The 18041-nt window shown below is 45.3% G+C and overlaps 1 protein-coding gene across 1 annotated transcript in view; it reads left to right on the top strand.

Annotated features, from left to right (window-relative positions):
- Positions 1–18041, top strand: part of LOC126293315 (chaoptin) — a 253508-nt gene that overhangs the window by 157575 nt on the left and 77892 nt on the right. Inside the window, exons 10-11 of the mRNA XM_049986461.1 lie at positions 3363–3710; positions 12984–13268. Of these exons, the coding sequence (XP_049842418.1) occupies positions 3363–3710; positions 12984–13268 (633 nt within the window). The remainder of the gene's footprint in view (positions 1–3362; positions 3711–12983; positions 13269–18041) is intronic.

Consider the following 18041-nt stretch of genomic DNA (forward strand, 5'->3'; position numbering starts at 1 on the left):
GTTAAAAATTTCAATTTCAGTTTGTTACACATCAAATAGTGAAAACGTAACGGATCTGTTGGAGGAGCTTTTGGAACTTTAAGTTAGTGGTAAAGTATCACATCATTCTCAGCAAAAAAGGAAATTTTAGTCTAGGAAGACAAGTAGCTACTTCCTAAAATTTGTCAAATTGTCTAACCCACGAGCACTTTACTACAATTACTGAGAAGTTACTTATTTATAAACAGTGACCTTTCTCTACAGCAACTGAATTTGTGAAAGAAACGTGTTACCGACATGTGAAACTTATAAAACTGCTCCTCACGCATTATTTCAGATGCATAGTAAATCATTCATGCAATTGTAAATGTCAGACAACTATACACCAGGCTTATTTTCTTTAACTGTCAGTGAAAAAGATTGCAAAAAATTGAATGTCAACGAAAATACTGTAAAAATGAAATGCCAATGAAAACACTGTAGATGTGAAATGTCAATAAAACATAGTAAAATGAAAAGGCGATAAATTATTTTAATGTCTTGTACGTCATCACTATTATTGAATTAGTTATGTTAGTTATTTTTAATAGATATTTTTTTTAGAGGCACTCTCATCTATAGTTAACTTTTATCGCGGTGACGAACAAAAGTACAGAATTTCTGCAACAGTTTCGATTTCTGTTAGTTAACCATAACGCGTTTCGAAGTTCCCCCTATAATCTTCAGGTGATACCTACTCAGTTTGCATTGATTGCGTTCAATTTGCGTGCATCGACAAGTTCCGTGGGTAGACCAACCTCTTGTGGGTCTTCTTGTGGTTTCAAATGCGTCGAAATGTTTATTGCTACTTCGATTAAATCTTGACTTGTTGCTATCAGTGTACACGGAAATCACAGCTGATTACAGTTCCTCGAGAAAAAATAAAGCTAACACGAGCTATTGGAGGTACGTAAAGGGAATTTCAAGGGGGTGTGAGCAAGCACGCAATGCCTTTGACCACAGAAAAAATGGAGGTTGTAGTTAATTTTCTTCAGAGACGGCGGACGTGTAGCCACTCTACGAAATTTAAGCTCGTCGGTCAGACCACAGTGGCGTGTCTCTGTAGTCCGTCTGTTTAGAGATGGTTGCAGGACACAGCTGTTCGGTTTAAACACAACTCCGGTCGAACGGGCCGTGAATGCCCAAGGGTACCGACCGGCCGCCGTGTCATACTCACTACACAGGTCTCACTGGATGCGGATATGGAGGGGCATGTGGTCAGCACACCACTCCCCCGGCCGTATGTCAGTTTACGAGACTAGAGCTGGTACTTCTCACTCAAGTAGCTCCTGTATTTGTCTCACAAGGACTGAGTACACCCCGTTTGCCGACAGCCCTCGGCAGACCGGTTGGTCACCCATCCAAGTGCTATCCCAGCCCGAAAGCGCTTAACTTCGGTGATCTACATCTCCATCTACATCTATACTCCACAAGCCACCTGACGGTGTGTGGCGGAGGGTACCTTGAGTACCTCTATAGGTTCTCCCTTCTATTCCAGTCTCGTATTGTTCGTGGAAAGAAAGATTGTCGGTATGCTTCTGTGTGGGCTATAATGTCTCTGATTTTATCCTCATGGTCTCTTCGCGAGATGTACGTACGATGGAGCAATATACTGCTTGACTCCTCGGTGAAGATATGTTCTCGAAACTTCAACAAAAGCCCGTACCGAGCTACTGAGCGTCTCTCCTGCAGAGCCTTCCACTGGAGTTTATCTATCATCTTCGTAACGCTTTCGCGATTACTAAATGATCCTGTAACGAAGCGCGCTGCTCTCCGTTGGATCTTCTCTATCTCTTCTATCAACCCTATCTGGTACGGATCCCACACTGCTGAGCAGTATACAAGCAGTGGGCGAACAAGCGTACTGTAACCTACTTCCTTTGTTTTCCGATTGCATTTCCTTAGAATTCTTCCAATGAATCTCAGTCTGGCATCTGCTTAACCGACTTTATATGATCATTCCATTTTAAATCACTCCTAATGCGTGCTCCCAGACAATTTACGGAATTAACTGCTTCCAGTTGTTGACCTGCTATATTGTAGCTAAATGATAAAGGATCTTTCTTTCTATGTATTCGCAGCACATTACACTTGTCTACATTGAGATTCAATTGCCATCCCCTGCACCATGCATCAATTCGCTGCGGACCCTCCTGCATTTCAGTACAATTTTCCATTGTTACAACCTCTCGATATACCACAGCAAAAAGCCTCAGTGAACTTCCGATGTTATCCACCAGGTCATTTATGTATATTGTGAATAGCAACGGTCCTACGACACTCCCCTGCGGCACACCTGAAATCACTCTTACTTCAGAAGACTTCTCTCCATTGAGAATGAAGTGCTGCGTTCTGACAGTAACCGGTGTTAACACTGCTGCAAGGCCGTTGGCCTGCTGTTCGATACAGCATGTCAAATCAAACATGTTGTGTACATAGTTACGCGTAGTCAGCGCATACAGAACTTTCCCACTAGAGCGCGCCCCGCTAAGCACAACAGCGCAGACGCAGCGCTCGTCTGTCTCCGCACTACGAGATGGCGCTGCCTTAGAGACGGACCCAATTCTGCTAGCGTAGAACCTTTTCTCCTCACGGATCACACTCGCGCAGTGATACCTGAACGCTCGAGGTATTATAACGAGTGTACAGACCTCCGATTAGTCAGTCTGCCTTAGTCTGCATTAGCCTATAGTTACGTTTCAGTCTGCGCCTAATAAGATTATCATATACCTGTACAAAGCCATGAAGATAAATGTATAGACACTTTGACAAGTGTCAGAGATATGTGAGAATAAGATTAACGTACCAAGACCAAAGGAACTTCAGATTGTCAATTGTAAATAGCATCCAGAATCAAGTTACGTAATAGCTATGCTTGTTATTATTTTAATAAATGTGTGTGAAAATTAATCAAGTTCTGTTCAAAGTTGGTCACCGTCAACCTGCTACTCTACGAGTACAAGTGGCATTTCTATCGTCTGACCTAACGGCAGAAGATAAACACGCCACGGTAGGACCACGAGACATATTACTGACACTCGGCTACTTCGTTAGAGCGACAAGTCAAGTAATCTGATAGTGTGTGTACCGAAGGTCTTACAGTACGCACACCACAAGACACCTTGGAGCCATCTATTTCCAAACTTGTTTTATTTGGCTACCACTTCCAGCGTTTTACTGCGCCATCTTCAGGCCCCTGACCGGCATGTAGGAAGATTGTATATTCTGATCAAAATAGGGGCCAGCAGTGATGGTATTAGTAGATTTTTGCTGCAGCGATGAGTCAGTGGCCTGTGTTCGTGCCTGACCCCTCGACTGAGGTGACCCCCACCCCCTGGTTCCAGGTGGGCACGCTGGCCACGTTCCGGCTGAACGCCAGCCACAACCGGCTGCACTCGCTGGAGTCGAACTCGAGCGCGGGCCTGCTGCTGGGCCACCGCGGCGACCCGGTGGCCGTGCACTCCAACATCAAGGTGCTCGACCTGTCCCACAACAACGTGAGCGGCGTGGCGCGCGGATACTTCCGGCCGGTGGAGACCTCGCTGACGCACCTCTACCTCGCCCACAACTTGCTGTCCAACGCGTCGCGCGACCTCTTCGGCAACATGCCGCACCTCCAGTGGCTCGACCTCTCCCACAACGAGCTCGTCGAGGTCGACTTCGACACCTTCCGCAACACGAGACGCCTGCAGGTGAGTGATCGGTGTCTGTTCGTCAATTAATGCATAGGACATACTGTTCTTTTTTTTTATCACGTCAGGACTGGTAAAACAGATTTCGACGTTCACCATCATCATCTTCATCAATAGTGTAGAAATCTATGGTTCAAAAGGTTCAAATGGCTCTGAGCACTATGTGACTCAACTGCTGTGGTCATCAGTCCCCAAGAACTTAGAACTACTTAAACCTAACTAGCCTAAGGACGTCACACACATCCATGCCCGAGGCAGGATTCGAACCTGCGCCCGTAGCGGTTGCGTGTTTCCGCATTGAAGCGCCTAGAGCCGCTCGGTCAACGCGGCCAGCGAATATCAACACACAGTAACCCTTGTTCGAGGAGGAGGAGGAGGAGATTAGTGTTTAACGTCCCGTCGACAACGAGGTCATTAGAGACGGAGCGCAAGCTCGGGTGAGGGAAGGATGGGGAAGGAAATCGGCCGTGCCCTTTCAAAGCAACCATCCCGGCATTTGCCTGAAGCGATTTGGGGAAATCACGGAAAACTAAATCGGGATGGCCGGAGACGGGATTGAACCGTCGTCCTCCCGAATGCGAGTCCAGTGTGCTAACCCCCACGTTCGATACATTGGTATCTGTTTAAAACCCGTCAACATGTCGAGTTTAGTGCCTACGAACAACGACTTCCGGACACCATTGATTTTCTGCTATCATTTGAGAAACACTGCTTCAGATGTAACTCATAGCATTAAATGTGACCATGTGGATGAAGAGTCATTAGCGCTTGCAGTCTTACTATGCAACTTTTTTTGCGACGCATGCGCCATAGGTTCGAAGACTTCGGAATGTTTCTGTGCTTCATCAACCGTGATTCTGAGCTCATCGGCAAGCCTGACAACCGGTTTTTGAGACTGCGATGTTTGTGTACATTCACTCTAGCAATACCGACGCATTTTCCATAATGCACAATACCAGTTAGGTGATACTTTATGTCCACCCTAAAGGAAATAAAAAACAAAATCGTTAACGGTCGTTGACTTAAATTAACAATATACTTTTTAAAGAATTAATGGTTGTAAGTGGGGTCCAGAACCGGAATATATCTTCCACCACGCTCATACCGATATCAATGCGTTCTCAATAGTGTGCACAAAAATCTTTACAACAAGATACATTTTCTTCATTTCAATTTTCACTTAAATCATACTGTTTAAAGAGATGTTAATGTGTAAGTTTGGTCCTAAACCGGAAATTGGTTCAAATGGCTCTGAGCACTATGGGACTTAAGATCTAGGGTCATCAGTCCCCTAGAACTACTTAAACCTAACTAACCTAAGGACATCACACAACACCCAGCCATCACGAGGCAGAGAAAATCCCTGACCCCGCCGGGAATCGAACCCGGGAACCCGGGCGTGGGAAGCGAGAACGCTACCGCACGACCACGAGATGCGGGCTAAAACCGGAAATTAATGAATAACATTTATTGTGAAAAGTGATATATACTACGTAGACTCGAATTTTTGTGTTCGGTTAAACTGAAAAGTTTTAAACATTCATGGAATCTTCTAAAAGAACTCGTTAAAAACAATAAGTATTTTCTTCAACATTTTAAAATATAAATTGTATGGCTCGATTACAATATTTTCAAAACGTGGGCAAATATTATTTACTGTCTCCAACCCCTCTTCCTCATGGTATTGCATGGGTTAATTTCGATATCACATAGCTCTGCGTTTTTAAAATCTACATTTCTGTCGTTTGTCCACTTCTCCATTGCTGTGCACATCGAACTGAACGACAAGAAACAACCACAAAATATGTGCATGCTTCTGAACGATAGAGAAACGATATTGTTTTCATATGCAGACCGAAGTGACAAACGAAAATTTGTACCGGGACTTCCTGTACCCAAAACAGGAATCATATACCCTTACAGCAAAGAGCCAGCTCGCGGCAGTACTGCGAACAGTCTACCACCCCATGCAAATCAGCAAGCGAAGAGCTTTTTACGGGTAGCACTGAACACTGACAATGTATTCGTACACTATGTGATCAAAAGTATCCGACCACCCCAAAAAAACATACGTTTTTCATATTACGTGCATTGTGCTGCCACCTACTGCCAGGCACTCCATATCGGCGACCTCAGCAGTCATTAGACATCGTGAGAGAGCAGAATGGGGCACTCCGGGGAAGTCACGGACTTCGAACGTGGCCAGGGGTGTCGCCTCATATATCTGTACGCGAGATTTCCACACTCCTAAACATCCGTAGGTCCACTGTTTCCGATGTGAGAGTGAAGTGGATACATGTAGGGGCACATACAGCACAAAAGCGTACAGGCCGACCGCGTCTGTTGGCGGACAGAGGCCGCCGACAGTTGAAGAGGTTCGTAATGGTTAATAGGCAGACGCCTATCCAGACCGTCACACGGGAATTCCAATCTGCATCAGGATCCACTGCAAGTACTATGACAGGGAGGCGGGAGAGGAGAGAACTGGTATTTCATAGTCGAGCGGCTGCTCATAAGCCACACATCACGCCGGTAAATGCAGAACGATCCGTCGCTTGTTGTAAGGAGCGTGAACATTGGGCGATTGAACAGTGGAAAAACGTTGTGTGGAGTGACGAATCACGGTACACAATGTGGCGATCCGAAGGCAGGGTGTGGGTATGGCGAATGCCCGGTGAACGTCATCTGCCAGCGTTTGTAGTGCCGTGTGGTCGTGTTTTTCATGGAGGCGATTGCACACCTTGCTGTTTTGCGTAAAACTATCACAGCAGAGGCCTACATTGATGTCTTAAACACCTTCTTGTTTCCCACTGTTGAAGACCAATTCAGGGGTGGCGATTGCATCTTTGAACACGATCGAGCACCTGTTCATAATCGAAGGCCTGTGGCGGAGTGCTTACACGACAATAACATCTCTGTAATGGACTGGCCTGCAAAGAGACCTAACCTGAATCCTATAGAACCTATTTGGGATGTTTTGGAACGCCGGCTTCGTACCAGGCCTCACTGACCGACATCGATACCTCTCCAAAGTGCAGCATTCCGTGAAGAATGGGCTGCCATTTCACAAGAAACCTTCCAGCACCTGATTGAACGTTTGCCTGTGAGAGTGGAAGCTGTCATTAAGGCTAAGGTTGGGCCAACATCATACTGAATTCCAGCATTACCGATGGCGGGCGCCACGAACTTGTAAGTCATTTTCAGCCAAGTGTCCGGATACTTTTCATCACATAGTGTAGCTTCAGTCTGCATACATACGTCACAGATGTCTCAGACTTCAAAGGTCTGTGCAACCATGTAGTTCATTTGATACTGTTATCGCTCAGACACGTGGCTGCAGGTATGTCAGTGAGAGAACTAGGGAGCAAAGGTGAGAACGAAATGGAAGCATATACAGCCAAGGACGGAGAGAGATACTGCTCTGCAATAAGGAGTATTGTCCGCTCTTAATTTACGATTCCCGCAACCCCTCGGCAACACGTCGAGAGTTACCTGCAACATGAGCAATCGTACCAAGCCATATCGCAAAACTGCGTCTATTGCACCCAAATTACGGCAGTGTTGGCGACAGCGCTATTGTCGTGAAATATATTGCACCTAAACCCACCATTAGATGCATTACCAGTAAACCCACGATTATTTAAAGAATAAAACTCCCATGTATAAACAGCTTCAAACGTCTGATGAAAAATGATTTTATGAGTTAAATATTTTCTTTTATTCCTTTCAGGGCGGAAAGTTTTGAAAAGGTTTGAAAATATGGATAGAGTTTGTTGCAAACTAATAAGTGCGTTGCAAGAATGTAAACTGGGTAATTAGGGGCTGATTTTTAAAGCTAAAGCTACTTTATCACGTATCTCTTTGTCGTACAATGTGTCGTACAATGATAGAATTTTATAGTTATTTTGGTGAAACACAGGGTGACCCAAAAATCCATTACCATTTAAAAACAGAGAAGTCAAACTTGACACACATACCCAAAATGAAGTAGGTTTTTACTGAAACCAAAAATAAGTGCGAAAACTGGCCAACATACGGCGCTGGACAGCAACCCGGCAGCAACACTGCATGAGAATCGTGTATAATATGTGCTGAAATTGGGTTACCGAAAATCCTACAGCTGTCGTGGAAACCTTATTTACCTGACAAGAAAGTGGTGGTGCTGTGTAGCTTTAGCACATCAGTCGTGATCGGACACTTTTTCTTAGGTAAATGCTGGCCGCCGCTTTGCAAGCCGTCAGTGTGACGGGTGCGGGGTACGCCGGTGTGTAACAGAATCTTATCATCCCTAGCCTGGCTGATAGCCGGTCTTTGTGGCCGAGCGGTTCTAGGCGCTTCAGTCTGGAACCGCGCGACCGCTACGGTCGCGGGTTCGAATCCTGCCTCGGACATGGATGTGTGTGATGTACTTAGGTTGGTTAGGTTTAAGTAGTTCTAAGTTCTAGGGGACTGATGACCTCAGATGTTAAGTCCTATAGTCCTCAGAGCCATTTGAACCTGGCTGATAAACACCTGCGCTCGACCCCATATTGCTACACGTGTGAAAGATCCCTTGCGAGTATCGTGTGGTGAGAATCGCATCCTGAGCCGCCACTTGGTCTCCCAGATCCCCAGACCTCATTGGATTGGCTGTGGGTTTCCCTCAAGTCGCGAGTCTACCGCGATCGTCCGATCTTATCGGAGATGCTAAAAAAACAACGTCCTACGGTAGTTTCTCACCATACCTACTGATAAACTGTGTGAAGCTGTTCACAACAATGTCGTTAGAAATCAATTGTTATGTTAATAATTGCTTTGGTATCATATGAAGCTCCATCTGTTGGTAATTTAGTGCAGTTTTCTTTTCTGTTTTCTATAAAATCCCATGTGAAATGTGTGTCAGTTTTTACCTTTGTACTTACATTAATATGTGAAGTATTGAATTTTCAAATGTTGACAGACTTGTGGGTCGATACTGTATGCCAAGTATGTTTTGAATGGAATTAGAACCAAACATCTACTAAATTAAAACGTCATGCCCGATTTTAATGTTTTATTACGGGCCATTTTAAGTAAAAGTAAGTTTTTCACGGATCTAAATACTTTTATTTTTCTTATACCTGTTACTGTTGCGATAACAGTCATTTCTTTATGGTGATTAGTTTCTGAGCATCACGTCCTTTTGCAAATCATAGCCTTAAAGATAAGTGTAATCACACGGTTCATCAGTGTGCATACTAGTAAAAAATGTTCATATTCATAATTGGAAACCGTTACACTAATACAAAATGTTAGACATCGTATGTGTTTGCTGCGTTCCATCGGAAGGAAATCATACTGTATACACCTATGAAGTCTCTCATTTTGTTTTCGTGTTCTTCCTTCTAATGATGAAGAATATGAACATTTGTTACTCATATGTACATTAAATTTACCTCGACATATTTAAGAATGGGAAAAGAAGCTGAATATGTCAATTGAAGTCTGTATTATGGAGGGTAGTGGACTATAGTAGACTATGCAGGTATGTTATCTATAATTCTGTGGTGGTGTAATGGCTAGCACATCTGCCTAGTTAGTAAGAAGGCCTAGGTTCAAGTTTCGACCAAGGCACAAATTTTAAATCATTTCTTCAGTTTCCATCATTACCATATGTACGTTGGTGGACTGTATGATTACACTTAAGGCTGTGGTTTGAAAATGGACATCATGGTCGGAAACTAGTCGCCGCAAAGAGGTGACTATTATCGCAACTGCGACGGATACTGAAGAAAATGAAAATATTTCATATGTTCACATTAAACCATATCGAATCCAAGTAGTTAATCTTTTATGAATATTTGAGAGGAGCGATGATCACAATAAACTTTCTAGTTTTTTTAACTTGTCATTTCATAAAAATTTCAAATTTGTGGTAAGTTGTATGGGACCAAACTGCTGAGGTCATCGGTCCATAAGCTTACACGCTACTTAAGCTAACTTACGCTAATAACAGAACACACACACATACACACACACACACACACACACACACACACACACACACACACACACACACACATATATATATATATATATATATATATATATATATATATATATATATATATATATATACGAGGATTCGAACCTACTACAGCGGGAGTCGCGCGAACCGCGGCAAGGCGTCCCAAGACCACACGGCTACACCGCGCGGCTGTCATTTGAGATGGCTCCAGTTCTTCTTGTCTAGGGGTCTGTTTCTTGAAGCTGAAAATCTCACGTCAGGTCCTCACGGTTGGTTTGAACTAAATAAATCTGAAGATTGTTGTTGCAGCATGTTTTTACGTAAAAATATTTTCTCACATTTTAGTATATATTGCAGTATTTTCATTTTTCACATTAACAATCCGAAATTACGTTGTTCGCACAAAAATACAAAAATACGTCCGATAACATCAGAGGCCACTTAAGACTCCCACCCTCTGCGGAAATAACAATATTCCAAAGGGTTTACAATTTTTCGTGACAAATTATTTCTACTAGTTTCCGTTACACTATTAATTTCGATTATTATTTCATAAATGAAGCAAGAAAGAAACAAAGTAAACTGTACACGATTGTGTAATTAAGAATAGAAATTTTAAGTGCGTCAATAATACGCGATTTCAAATCATTCTAAAAAAATTTTCAACTGTACATACAGAAGTAGTACTTACCGATTACAACATCGAAACTAAAACATTTTATGAAGTAATAGCTATTCATAAATTTTCGCTTGAAATATAACATACTGTGAATAAAATTATATGAAAGTTTTCAGGAAAGCAACTGAGATAATATTGACCTGTCGAAAATTCGAAAAAATAATACTGGTATCGACAAGTAGTTTTGAGGGAAAGTAATTCTGGAGGACGATGTCCCGTTACAAACTCCATACATCTAAACATTTATGACGTCATGTCTCCTGAGGCTTGTGTCGCAGAGTGATGGATTTTTGCAGATACAGTGTCACATGTAGGCACTGTCTGTAAAACGTTAGGAGTAATGAAGTATGCCTGATGCTGAGGTCTTACGCCATCAGAAGGGAAAATGGAGCAAGCAGTAAACGTTTTTCATTTGCAGAATGAAATTTTCACTCTACAGCGGAGTGTGCGCTGAAGGTAGGAGACGAGGTACTGGCGGAATTAAAGCCGTGAGGACGGGGCGTGAGTTGTGCTTGGGTAGCTCAGTTGGTAGAGCACTTGCCCGCGAAAGGCAAAGGTGCCGGTTTCGAGTCTCGGTCCGGCACTCAGTTTAAATCTGCCAGGACGTTTTTTTTCATTTGATCACTTTGTGGGTAGTCTGAGCGGGAAAAGTTCTGAGGTTTGAAACTAAGCTTAAAGTTTGTTGACAGTCACATTCTCAAATACCGCACAAATAAAGTCCGGACATTTGGGCGTAGTGCGTTGCATTCCCCCAAGACATACAAACAGTTTCTAACTGTAATGCTCGTATTATTGTGTGAAATGTTTAACATAAGATTATGTTCACGCTAAATGATGACAGCCAAAACAGTTGCAGGATAAAGCTTTATTCAAATTCAAAATCAGAAGTAGAAAACCTAAAAACTTCTGATGAAGGTATATTTATATATACCAAAACCGTGGTCAAGAATTTTAATAAGCCTTCATCCTGCACTGTTTTGGCTGTCATCATTTACCTATCGTGAAGAATTTCAACAGTTGCTGTTTCAGCCATATTAAAAAAAACTTGAAATAATGAGATTTTCACTCTGCAGCGGAGTGTGCGCTGATATGAAACTTCCTGGCAGATTAAAACTGTGTGCCGGACCGAGACTCTAACTCGGGACCTTTGCCTTTTGCGGGCAAGTGAGTCGTGCTTGGATAGCTCAGTAGCTAGAGCACTTGCCAGCGAAAGGCAAAGGTCCCGAGTTCGAGTTTCGTTCCGGCATACAGGGATAATCTGCCAGGAAGTTTCATATCAGCGCACACTCCGCTGCAGAGTGAAAATCTCATTCTGGAAACATACCCCAGGCTGTGGCTAAGCCATGCCTCCGCAATATCCTTTCTTCCAGGAGTGCTGGTTCTGCAAGGTTCGCAGGAGAACTTCTGTAAAGTTTGGAAGGTAGGAAACGGATACTGGCAGAAGTGAAGCTGTGGTTACCGGATGTGAGTCGTGCTTCGGTAGGTCAGTTGGTAGAGCACTTGCCCGCGAAAGGCAAAGGTTCCGAGTTCGAGTCTCGGTCTGCCACACAGTTTTAATCTGCCAGGAAGTTTCATATCAGCGCACACTCCGCTGTAGAATGAAAATCTCATTCAGGATAAAGATTTATTAAAATTCTTGACAACGGTTTCGGTATATATAAATATACCTTCATCAGAAGTAAAATACCTAAATACTTCTGATGAAAGTATATTTGTATATACCGAAACCGTAGTCAAGAATTTTAATAGATCTTTATCCTGCAACTGTTTTGGCTGTCATCGTTTACCGTAAAGAATTTCAACAATTGCTGTTTCAGCCATGTTCAAAATCTTGAAATAAGATTATGTATCTTAATGAGAAGCTTATGAGAGTATTTTATGTGGTGTCACCGCCAGAGACCACACTTGCTAGGTGGTAGCCTTTAAATCGGCCGCGGTCCGTTAGTATACGTCGGACCCGCGTGTCGCCACTATCAGTGATTGCAGACCGAGCGCCGCCACACGGTAGGTCTTGTGTAGAGAGACTCCCTAGAACACGCCTCAGTTGTACAGCCGACTGTGCTAGCGATGGTTCACTGAGTACATACGCTCTCATTTGCAGAGACGACAGTTTAGCATAGCCTGCAGCTACGTCATTTGCTACAGTCAAGCAAGGTGCCATATTCAGTTACTAGAATGTATTCTGAACAGATAATATTGTGACTCATGTACCATCAAGAGCGACGTTCATCATTAATGGACTAAAGTTAAGTATCAAACTAATTACGTCCGCTTTCTGAATTCTAATTCCTTGTCATGTTCCAGACCTCACGTCAGTATAGTTCTTCCCTCCTCACGCCAGCCTGCGTGAGCTAAAACGCGTGCATTTCGACCCTCACTAGTAACACGGTGTTGGCTCTTCTGCCAACCCAACATTTAAAATTTTTAAATTCGGTCAATAATTATGTGAAAATGCTAAATATCGATGTTTTGTTGGCTGTGGGATGTGTTAGACAGACAACGCTCAAATGCATCAGAGAACTGTGTCCAGGGTTCCAGGATGGGCGATTAGTAACATAGGAAGGATGTGACAGAGGCGCTGAGATGGACGGTGGCGTGGTGCTGGCAGGTGCTGATGCTGTCGCACAACCTGCTGCTGGACGTCCCGGCGGAGCTGTTCCGCGCCATGTCGGACCTGCGCGTCGTCGACCTGTCGCACAACCGGCTGCGCGCGCTGCCCGACTCGCTGTTCCTGGAGCCCGGCCTGGAGCGGCTGTCGGTGGCGGGCAACGCGCTGAGCCGCGTGCCGCTGTCCGCCATGGGCCTGCAGGCGGCCGCCACGCTCGTAGAGCTCGACCTCTCGCGCAACACCATTACCACGCTGCACGGCCACGACGTCTTCGCCCGGTTCAAGGTGAGTCCGTGCTCGTCGCCCGCCTCCGCGCGGCTGCCTCTGAAGAGGAGGTGGACGCCGTGTGGAGGGCCATGGAGGAGCTCAGGTCGCCGCAGCAGCTGACAAAGTGCCGGGTGAGCTGCGCACCCCGACATCTGACCCAACTGGGCAGGGCCCAGGACTCCAACATTTGGTGGAGTAGAGTAGCAGCTGGAACCCAAAGTCCTATGAGACGGTCTGTGGCCCACCTGGGCAGTGCCTCTGCCAGAGGGCAGTATCCCAATAAAAACTGGGCAGAGCCCCACAAACCTCTGTGGGACTCCGACATTTGGTGGAGTAATGTAGCAGCAGCTGCAGCCCAAACTCCTATGAGACTGACTGTAGCCCACCTGGGCAGAGCCTCTGCCAGAGGGCGCTATCCCAATAAAAACTGGGCAGAGCCCCACAAACCTTCTGTAGGACTCTGACATTTGGTGGATTAGTGTAGCAGCAGCTGCAACCCAAAGTCCTATGAGACGGACTGTGGCCCACCTGGGCAGAGCCTCTGCCAGAGGGCGCTATCCCAATAAAAACTGGGCAGCCCCACAAACCTTCTGTAGGACTCCGACATTTGGTGGAGTAATGTAGCAGCAGCTGCAGCCCAAACTCCTATGAGACGGACTGTAGCCCACCTGGGCAGAGCCTCTGCCAGAGGGCGCTATCCCAATAAAAACTGGGCAGGGCCCCACAAACCTCTGTAGGACTCCGACATTGGGTGGAGTGGTGTAGCAGCAGCTGCAACCCAAAGTCCTATGGGACGGACTGTGGCCCACCTGGGCAGAGCCTCTGCCAGAGATCGCTATACCAATAAAACCCACTACTGGGGATAGCACAAACCACTCTAAAACCCCAGAAACATACTATAGGACTGCAACATTTGGTGGAAAACTGTAGCAGTCCTATGAAACGGACTGTAGCCCAGCTGGAGGGAACCTTTGTCAGGGGTCTTTTAACCATTGTGAAACCCCAAATACACTCTATATAACATCTGGAATTCTCTAGCAGCATGCCAATCTCAGATATCTACAAGGTGGACTGCAACCCAACTAGGTAGAGCTTTCATGAGGGATAGCTGTCCACTGAAAAGCAACGGTCGGGGATAGCTAACTGACAGTGAAACCCCAGAAACTGTAGCAGTAGATGCAACCCTACTGATCGCACCCGAACTAGGCAGGGCCTTTGCGAGATATCACTGTCCTCATGTACACTACTGGCCATTAAAATTGCTACACCACGAAGATGATCTTGCTACAGCCGCGAAATTTAACCGACAAGAACATGATGCTGTGATATTCAAATGATTAGTTTTTGAGAGCATTCACACTAGGCTGGCGCTGGTGGCAACACCTACAACGTGCTGACATGAGGAAAGTTTCCAACCGATTTCTCATACACAAACAGCAGTTGACCGGTGATGCCTGGTGAAACGTTGTTGTGATACCTCGTGTAAGGAGGAGAAATACGTATCATCACTTTTCCGACTTTGATCAGGGTCGGATTGGAGCCTACCAGGATTACTGTTTATCGTATCGCGACATTGCTGCTCGCGTTGGTCGAGATCCAATGACTGTTAGGAGAATATGGAATCGGTAGATTCAGGAGGGTAATACGGAACGCCGTATCACTAGCAGTCTGAGTCAGCAGAGGGGGATGTTTGCAAGACAACAACCATCTGCGCGAACAGTTCGACGACGTTTACAGCAGCATGGACTATCAGCTCGGAGACCGTGTCTTCGGTTACCCTTGACGCTGCATCACGAACAGGAGCGCCTGCGATGGTGTACTCAACGACAAACCTTGGTGCACGAATGGCAAAACATCATTTTTCTGATGAATCCAGGTTCTTTTTACAGCATGATGATGGTCGCATCCGTGTTTGGCGACATCGCGGTGAACGCACATTGGAAGCATGTATTCGTCATCGCCATACTGGCGTATCACCCGGAGTGATGGTATGGGGTGCCACTGCTTACACGTCTCGGTCACCCCTTGTTCGCATTGACGGCACTTTGAACAGTGGACGTTACATTTCGGATGCGTTACGACCCGTGGCTCTACCCTTCATTCGATCCCTGCGAAGCCCTACATTTCAGCACGATAATGCACGACCGCATGTTGCAGGTCCTGTACGGGCCTTTCTGGATACAGAAAATGTTCGAATGCTGCCCTGGCTAGCACATTCTCCAGATCTCTCACCAACTGAAAACGTCTGGTCAACGGTGGCCGAGCAACTGGCTAGTCACAATACGCCAGTCACTACTCCTGATGAACTGTGGTATCGCGTTGAAGCTGCATGGGCAGCTGTAGCTGTACACGCCATGCAAACTCTGTTTGACTCAATGCCCAGGCGTATCAAGGCCGTTATTACGGCCAGAGGTGGTTTTGCTGGGTGCAAATTTCTCAGGTTCTATGCACCCAAATTGCGTGAAAATGTAATCACATGTCAGTTCTAGTATAACGTATTTGTACAATGAACACCCGTTTATCATCTGCATTTCTTCTCGGTGTAGCCATTTTAATGGCCAGTAAGGAAAGGACTGTAACATTTGAGGTGCTGTAGCAGTATGTACCCCCCAAAGTCCTATGAGATGGCGTACAGTCAAACTGGGGATCGCTATCCCAGTGAGAGTCACTGTCAGGGACCATCTTATCTTATCAGTCCACCCAAATTTCTAGGAACTTCTACAGCACCACATTTCAAACACTTCAATTCTCATCCTTCTTTCCTCCGGCCCACAATTCTTTTCTTTCATAGCAGTTTAAAGCTGTTTCTCTGAGAACTTCAATCAACTTCCACCATTTCACATTGTACAACGATTTTTTTAGGTCGACAAATTCTGTGAAGTTGTCTTGATTCTTCTTAAGTGTTGCTTCCATTCTCAAGCGCGACGTTATAACTGCCTCTCTTGGCTCCTTACTTATTCTGAAGCCGAACTAATCCTCATCTAACAGATCCTCAATTTTCTTTTCGATACATCTGTATTTTATCCTTGTGAACGGCGTGGATGGATGAGATTTAATGTTTACTGTGCGATGCTTCTCGCACTTACCTGCCCGTGCTGCCTTCGCTCTTCCGGCCGTTTTGCACACTACTAAGAACGTGGAGTCGCTGCTTCTCAGTCAGCTGGCATCACGAGGCTAAATACACCTCGTTCCACCCATCCCACCAACCGGCCATCATAGCCGGGACTTCCGCACAGCAGCCGGACGTACTGATCCCTCAGCGACACAGGCAAACGGTCCGTTTTCGGCTTCCACCGTATTCGTGCGAGACGTGAGAACTCTCGTAGTCTCAGTTCTGTCGAACCTTAGCCCGAATGAATATCTCTGGGAGCACCTCAATCGGAGTGTTGACTATCCCTTTCCTCTGCGAAACCTACTTTAGCAGCTGTGCAGACAGGAGGTCTCCACATATCTGTACAGTACTGTAAGCTACTGAGGCAGTCAGTTCCAGATCGCTTAGCTGCGCTGTGCATTAAAACTGATCTGTTATCTATCTACCGCGTGGACATAACAACAGGATTCAGAAGTAAACTAGTTTGTGCAGTGTATCCATAAACGTCCACAGGAGGTAACTGTACTGCATTTACTACATTCGAATAACAGTCTATATTTCAGGGAAGTAAAACAACGCTCCAGCAACATTCCAACCAGTCCAGGTTTGACAGGTTACTGGGACTGTAAAACACGCAGTCCACGGGCTTACTACGTCTTCAGTGGGAGGTAGTAGTGGCTGACTAGAGTTTTGGAAGTATCTGGAAAGCTGTTTTGGCTGTGATAAATATCGTGTATGCGACGCATTGTAAGTCCTAATTGCAACAGTAAAAAGTCATCGGCTTTACTCGGGCTGCTGTATTCTTTAGCTAAGTAAAATATCAATGTCAGCCAGCTGTTTATGCAGCCACTGCACTTCATGTAGCGCAGTCAAGCCATAGTGCTCTGGATATTGCTCTCTGCTCTGCTTCATACCATGCTGTGCATACTGCTTCTTTCTCTACAATAGTCTTAATAATTCTTGATAGCAGTAATTGGAATCGTCAGGTTTCACTGTGATGAGAAGCCATACGCGTGCTTGCTTTTTTTGGTACTGTGCTACAAAATGATCTGATTTGCTCATGCTACTGTATTGTGTAGCTAAGTAAGTTGTCAGTGTCTGTCAATTGCTTTTGCAGCTGCTGCGCTTTGCGTAGTGCCTTCGAATCATCGTGATGCCCAGCTGCTCACTGTGTTGTGTATACAGCTGTTTGCTCTGCTCTAGTTTTAACAATTTGGTGATAGTAAGTGTAATCATCAGGTAACTCTGTGCTGAGAACTTATATGCGTGCTCGCTTTCTTGGGACTGCTGCTGGTTCTTGCTCTGCTTCGATAGTTTTTGCACTCATAGTTGATTCTACGAAAGGATTGTAAGGACTAGCGTTCTTCGACTGTCTTTGTACTTACCATGACTTGGAGCTAAGTGCATGCAGTGGCGCAAATTAAATTTCCTCCACTGATATTTCGGCCGCGTATCGTCCGGCCATCCTCAGAGTGAGTCACAAGACTGACGACAAGATGCCAAGCGCGGCCTTATATGCTCCACCGCGGCTGTATTGCTCATGCGGGTCACAGATGCTGGTCGGCGGCAGAGAAATACGCTTACACATTCGCCGCCTGTGGCGAAAGCGTACAGACATTCGATTCGCTTATCGATCTATGATCGACGGCGGTAACTCCATGACGACTTCTCTGCAGTTCAATTACCCCAAGAGCATTATT

This window comes from Schistocerca gregaria, chromosome 10 (assembly GCF_023897955.1).
Source record: "Schistocerca gregaria isolate iqSchGreg1 chromosome 10, iqSchGreg1.2, whole genome shotgun sequence".
Lineage (NCBI taxonomy): Eukaryota > Metazoa > Arthropoda > Insecta > Orthoptera > Acrididae > Schistocerca > Schistocerca gregaria.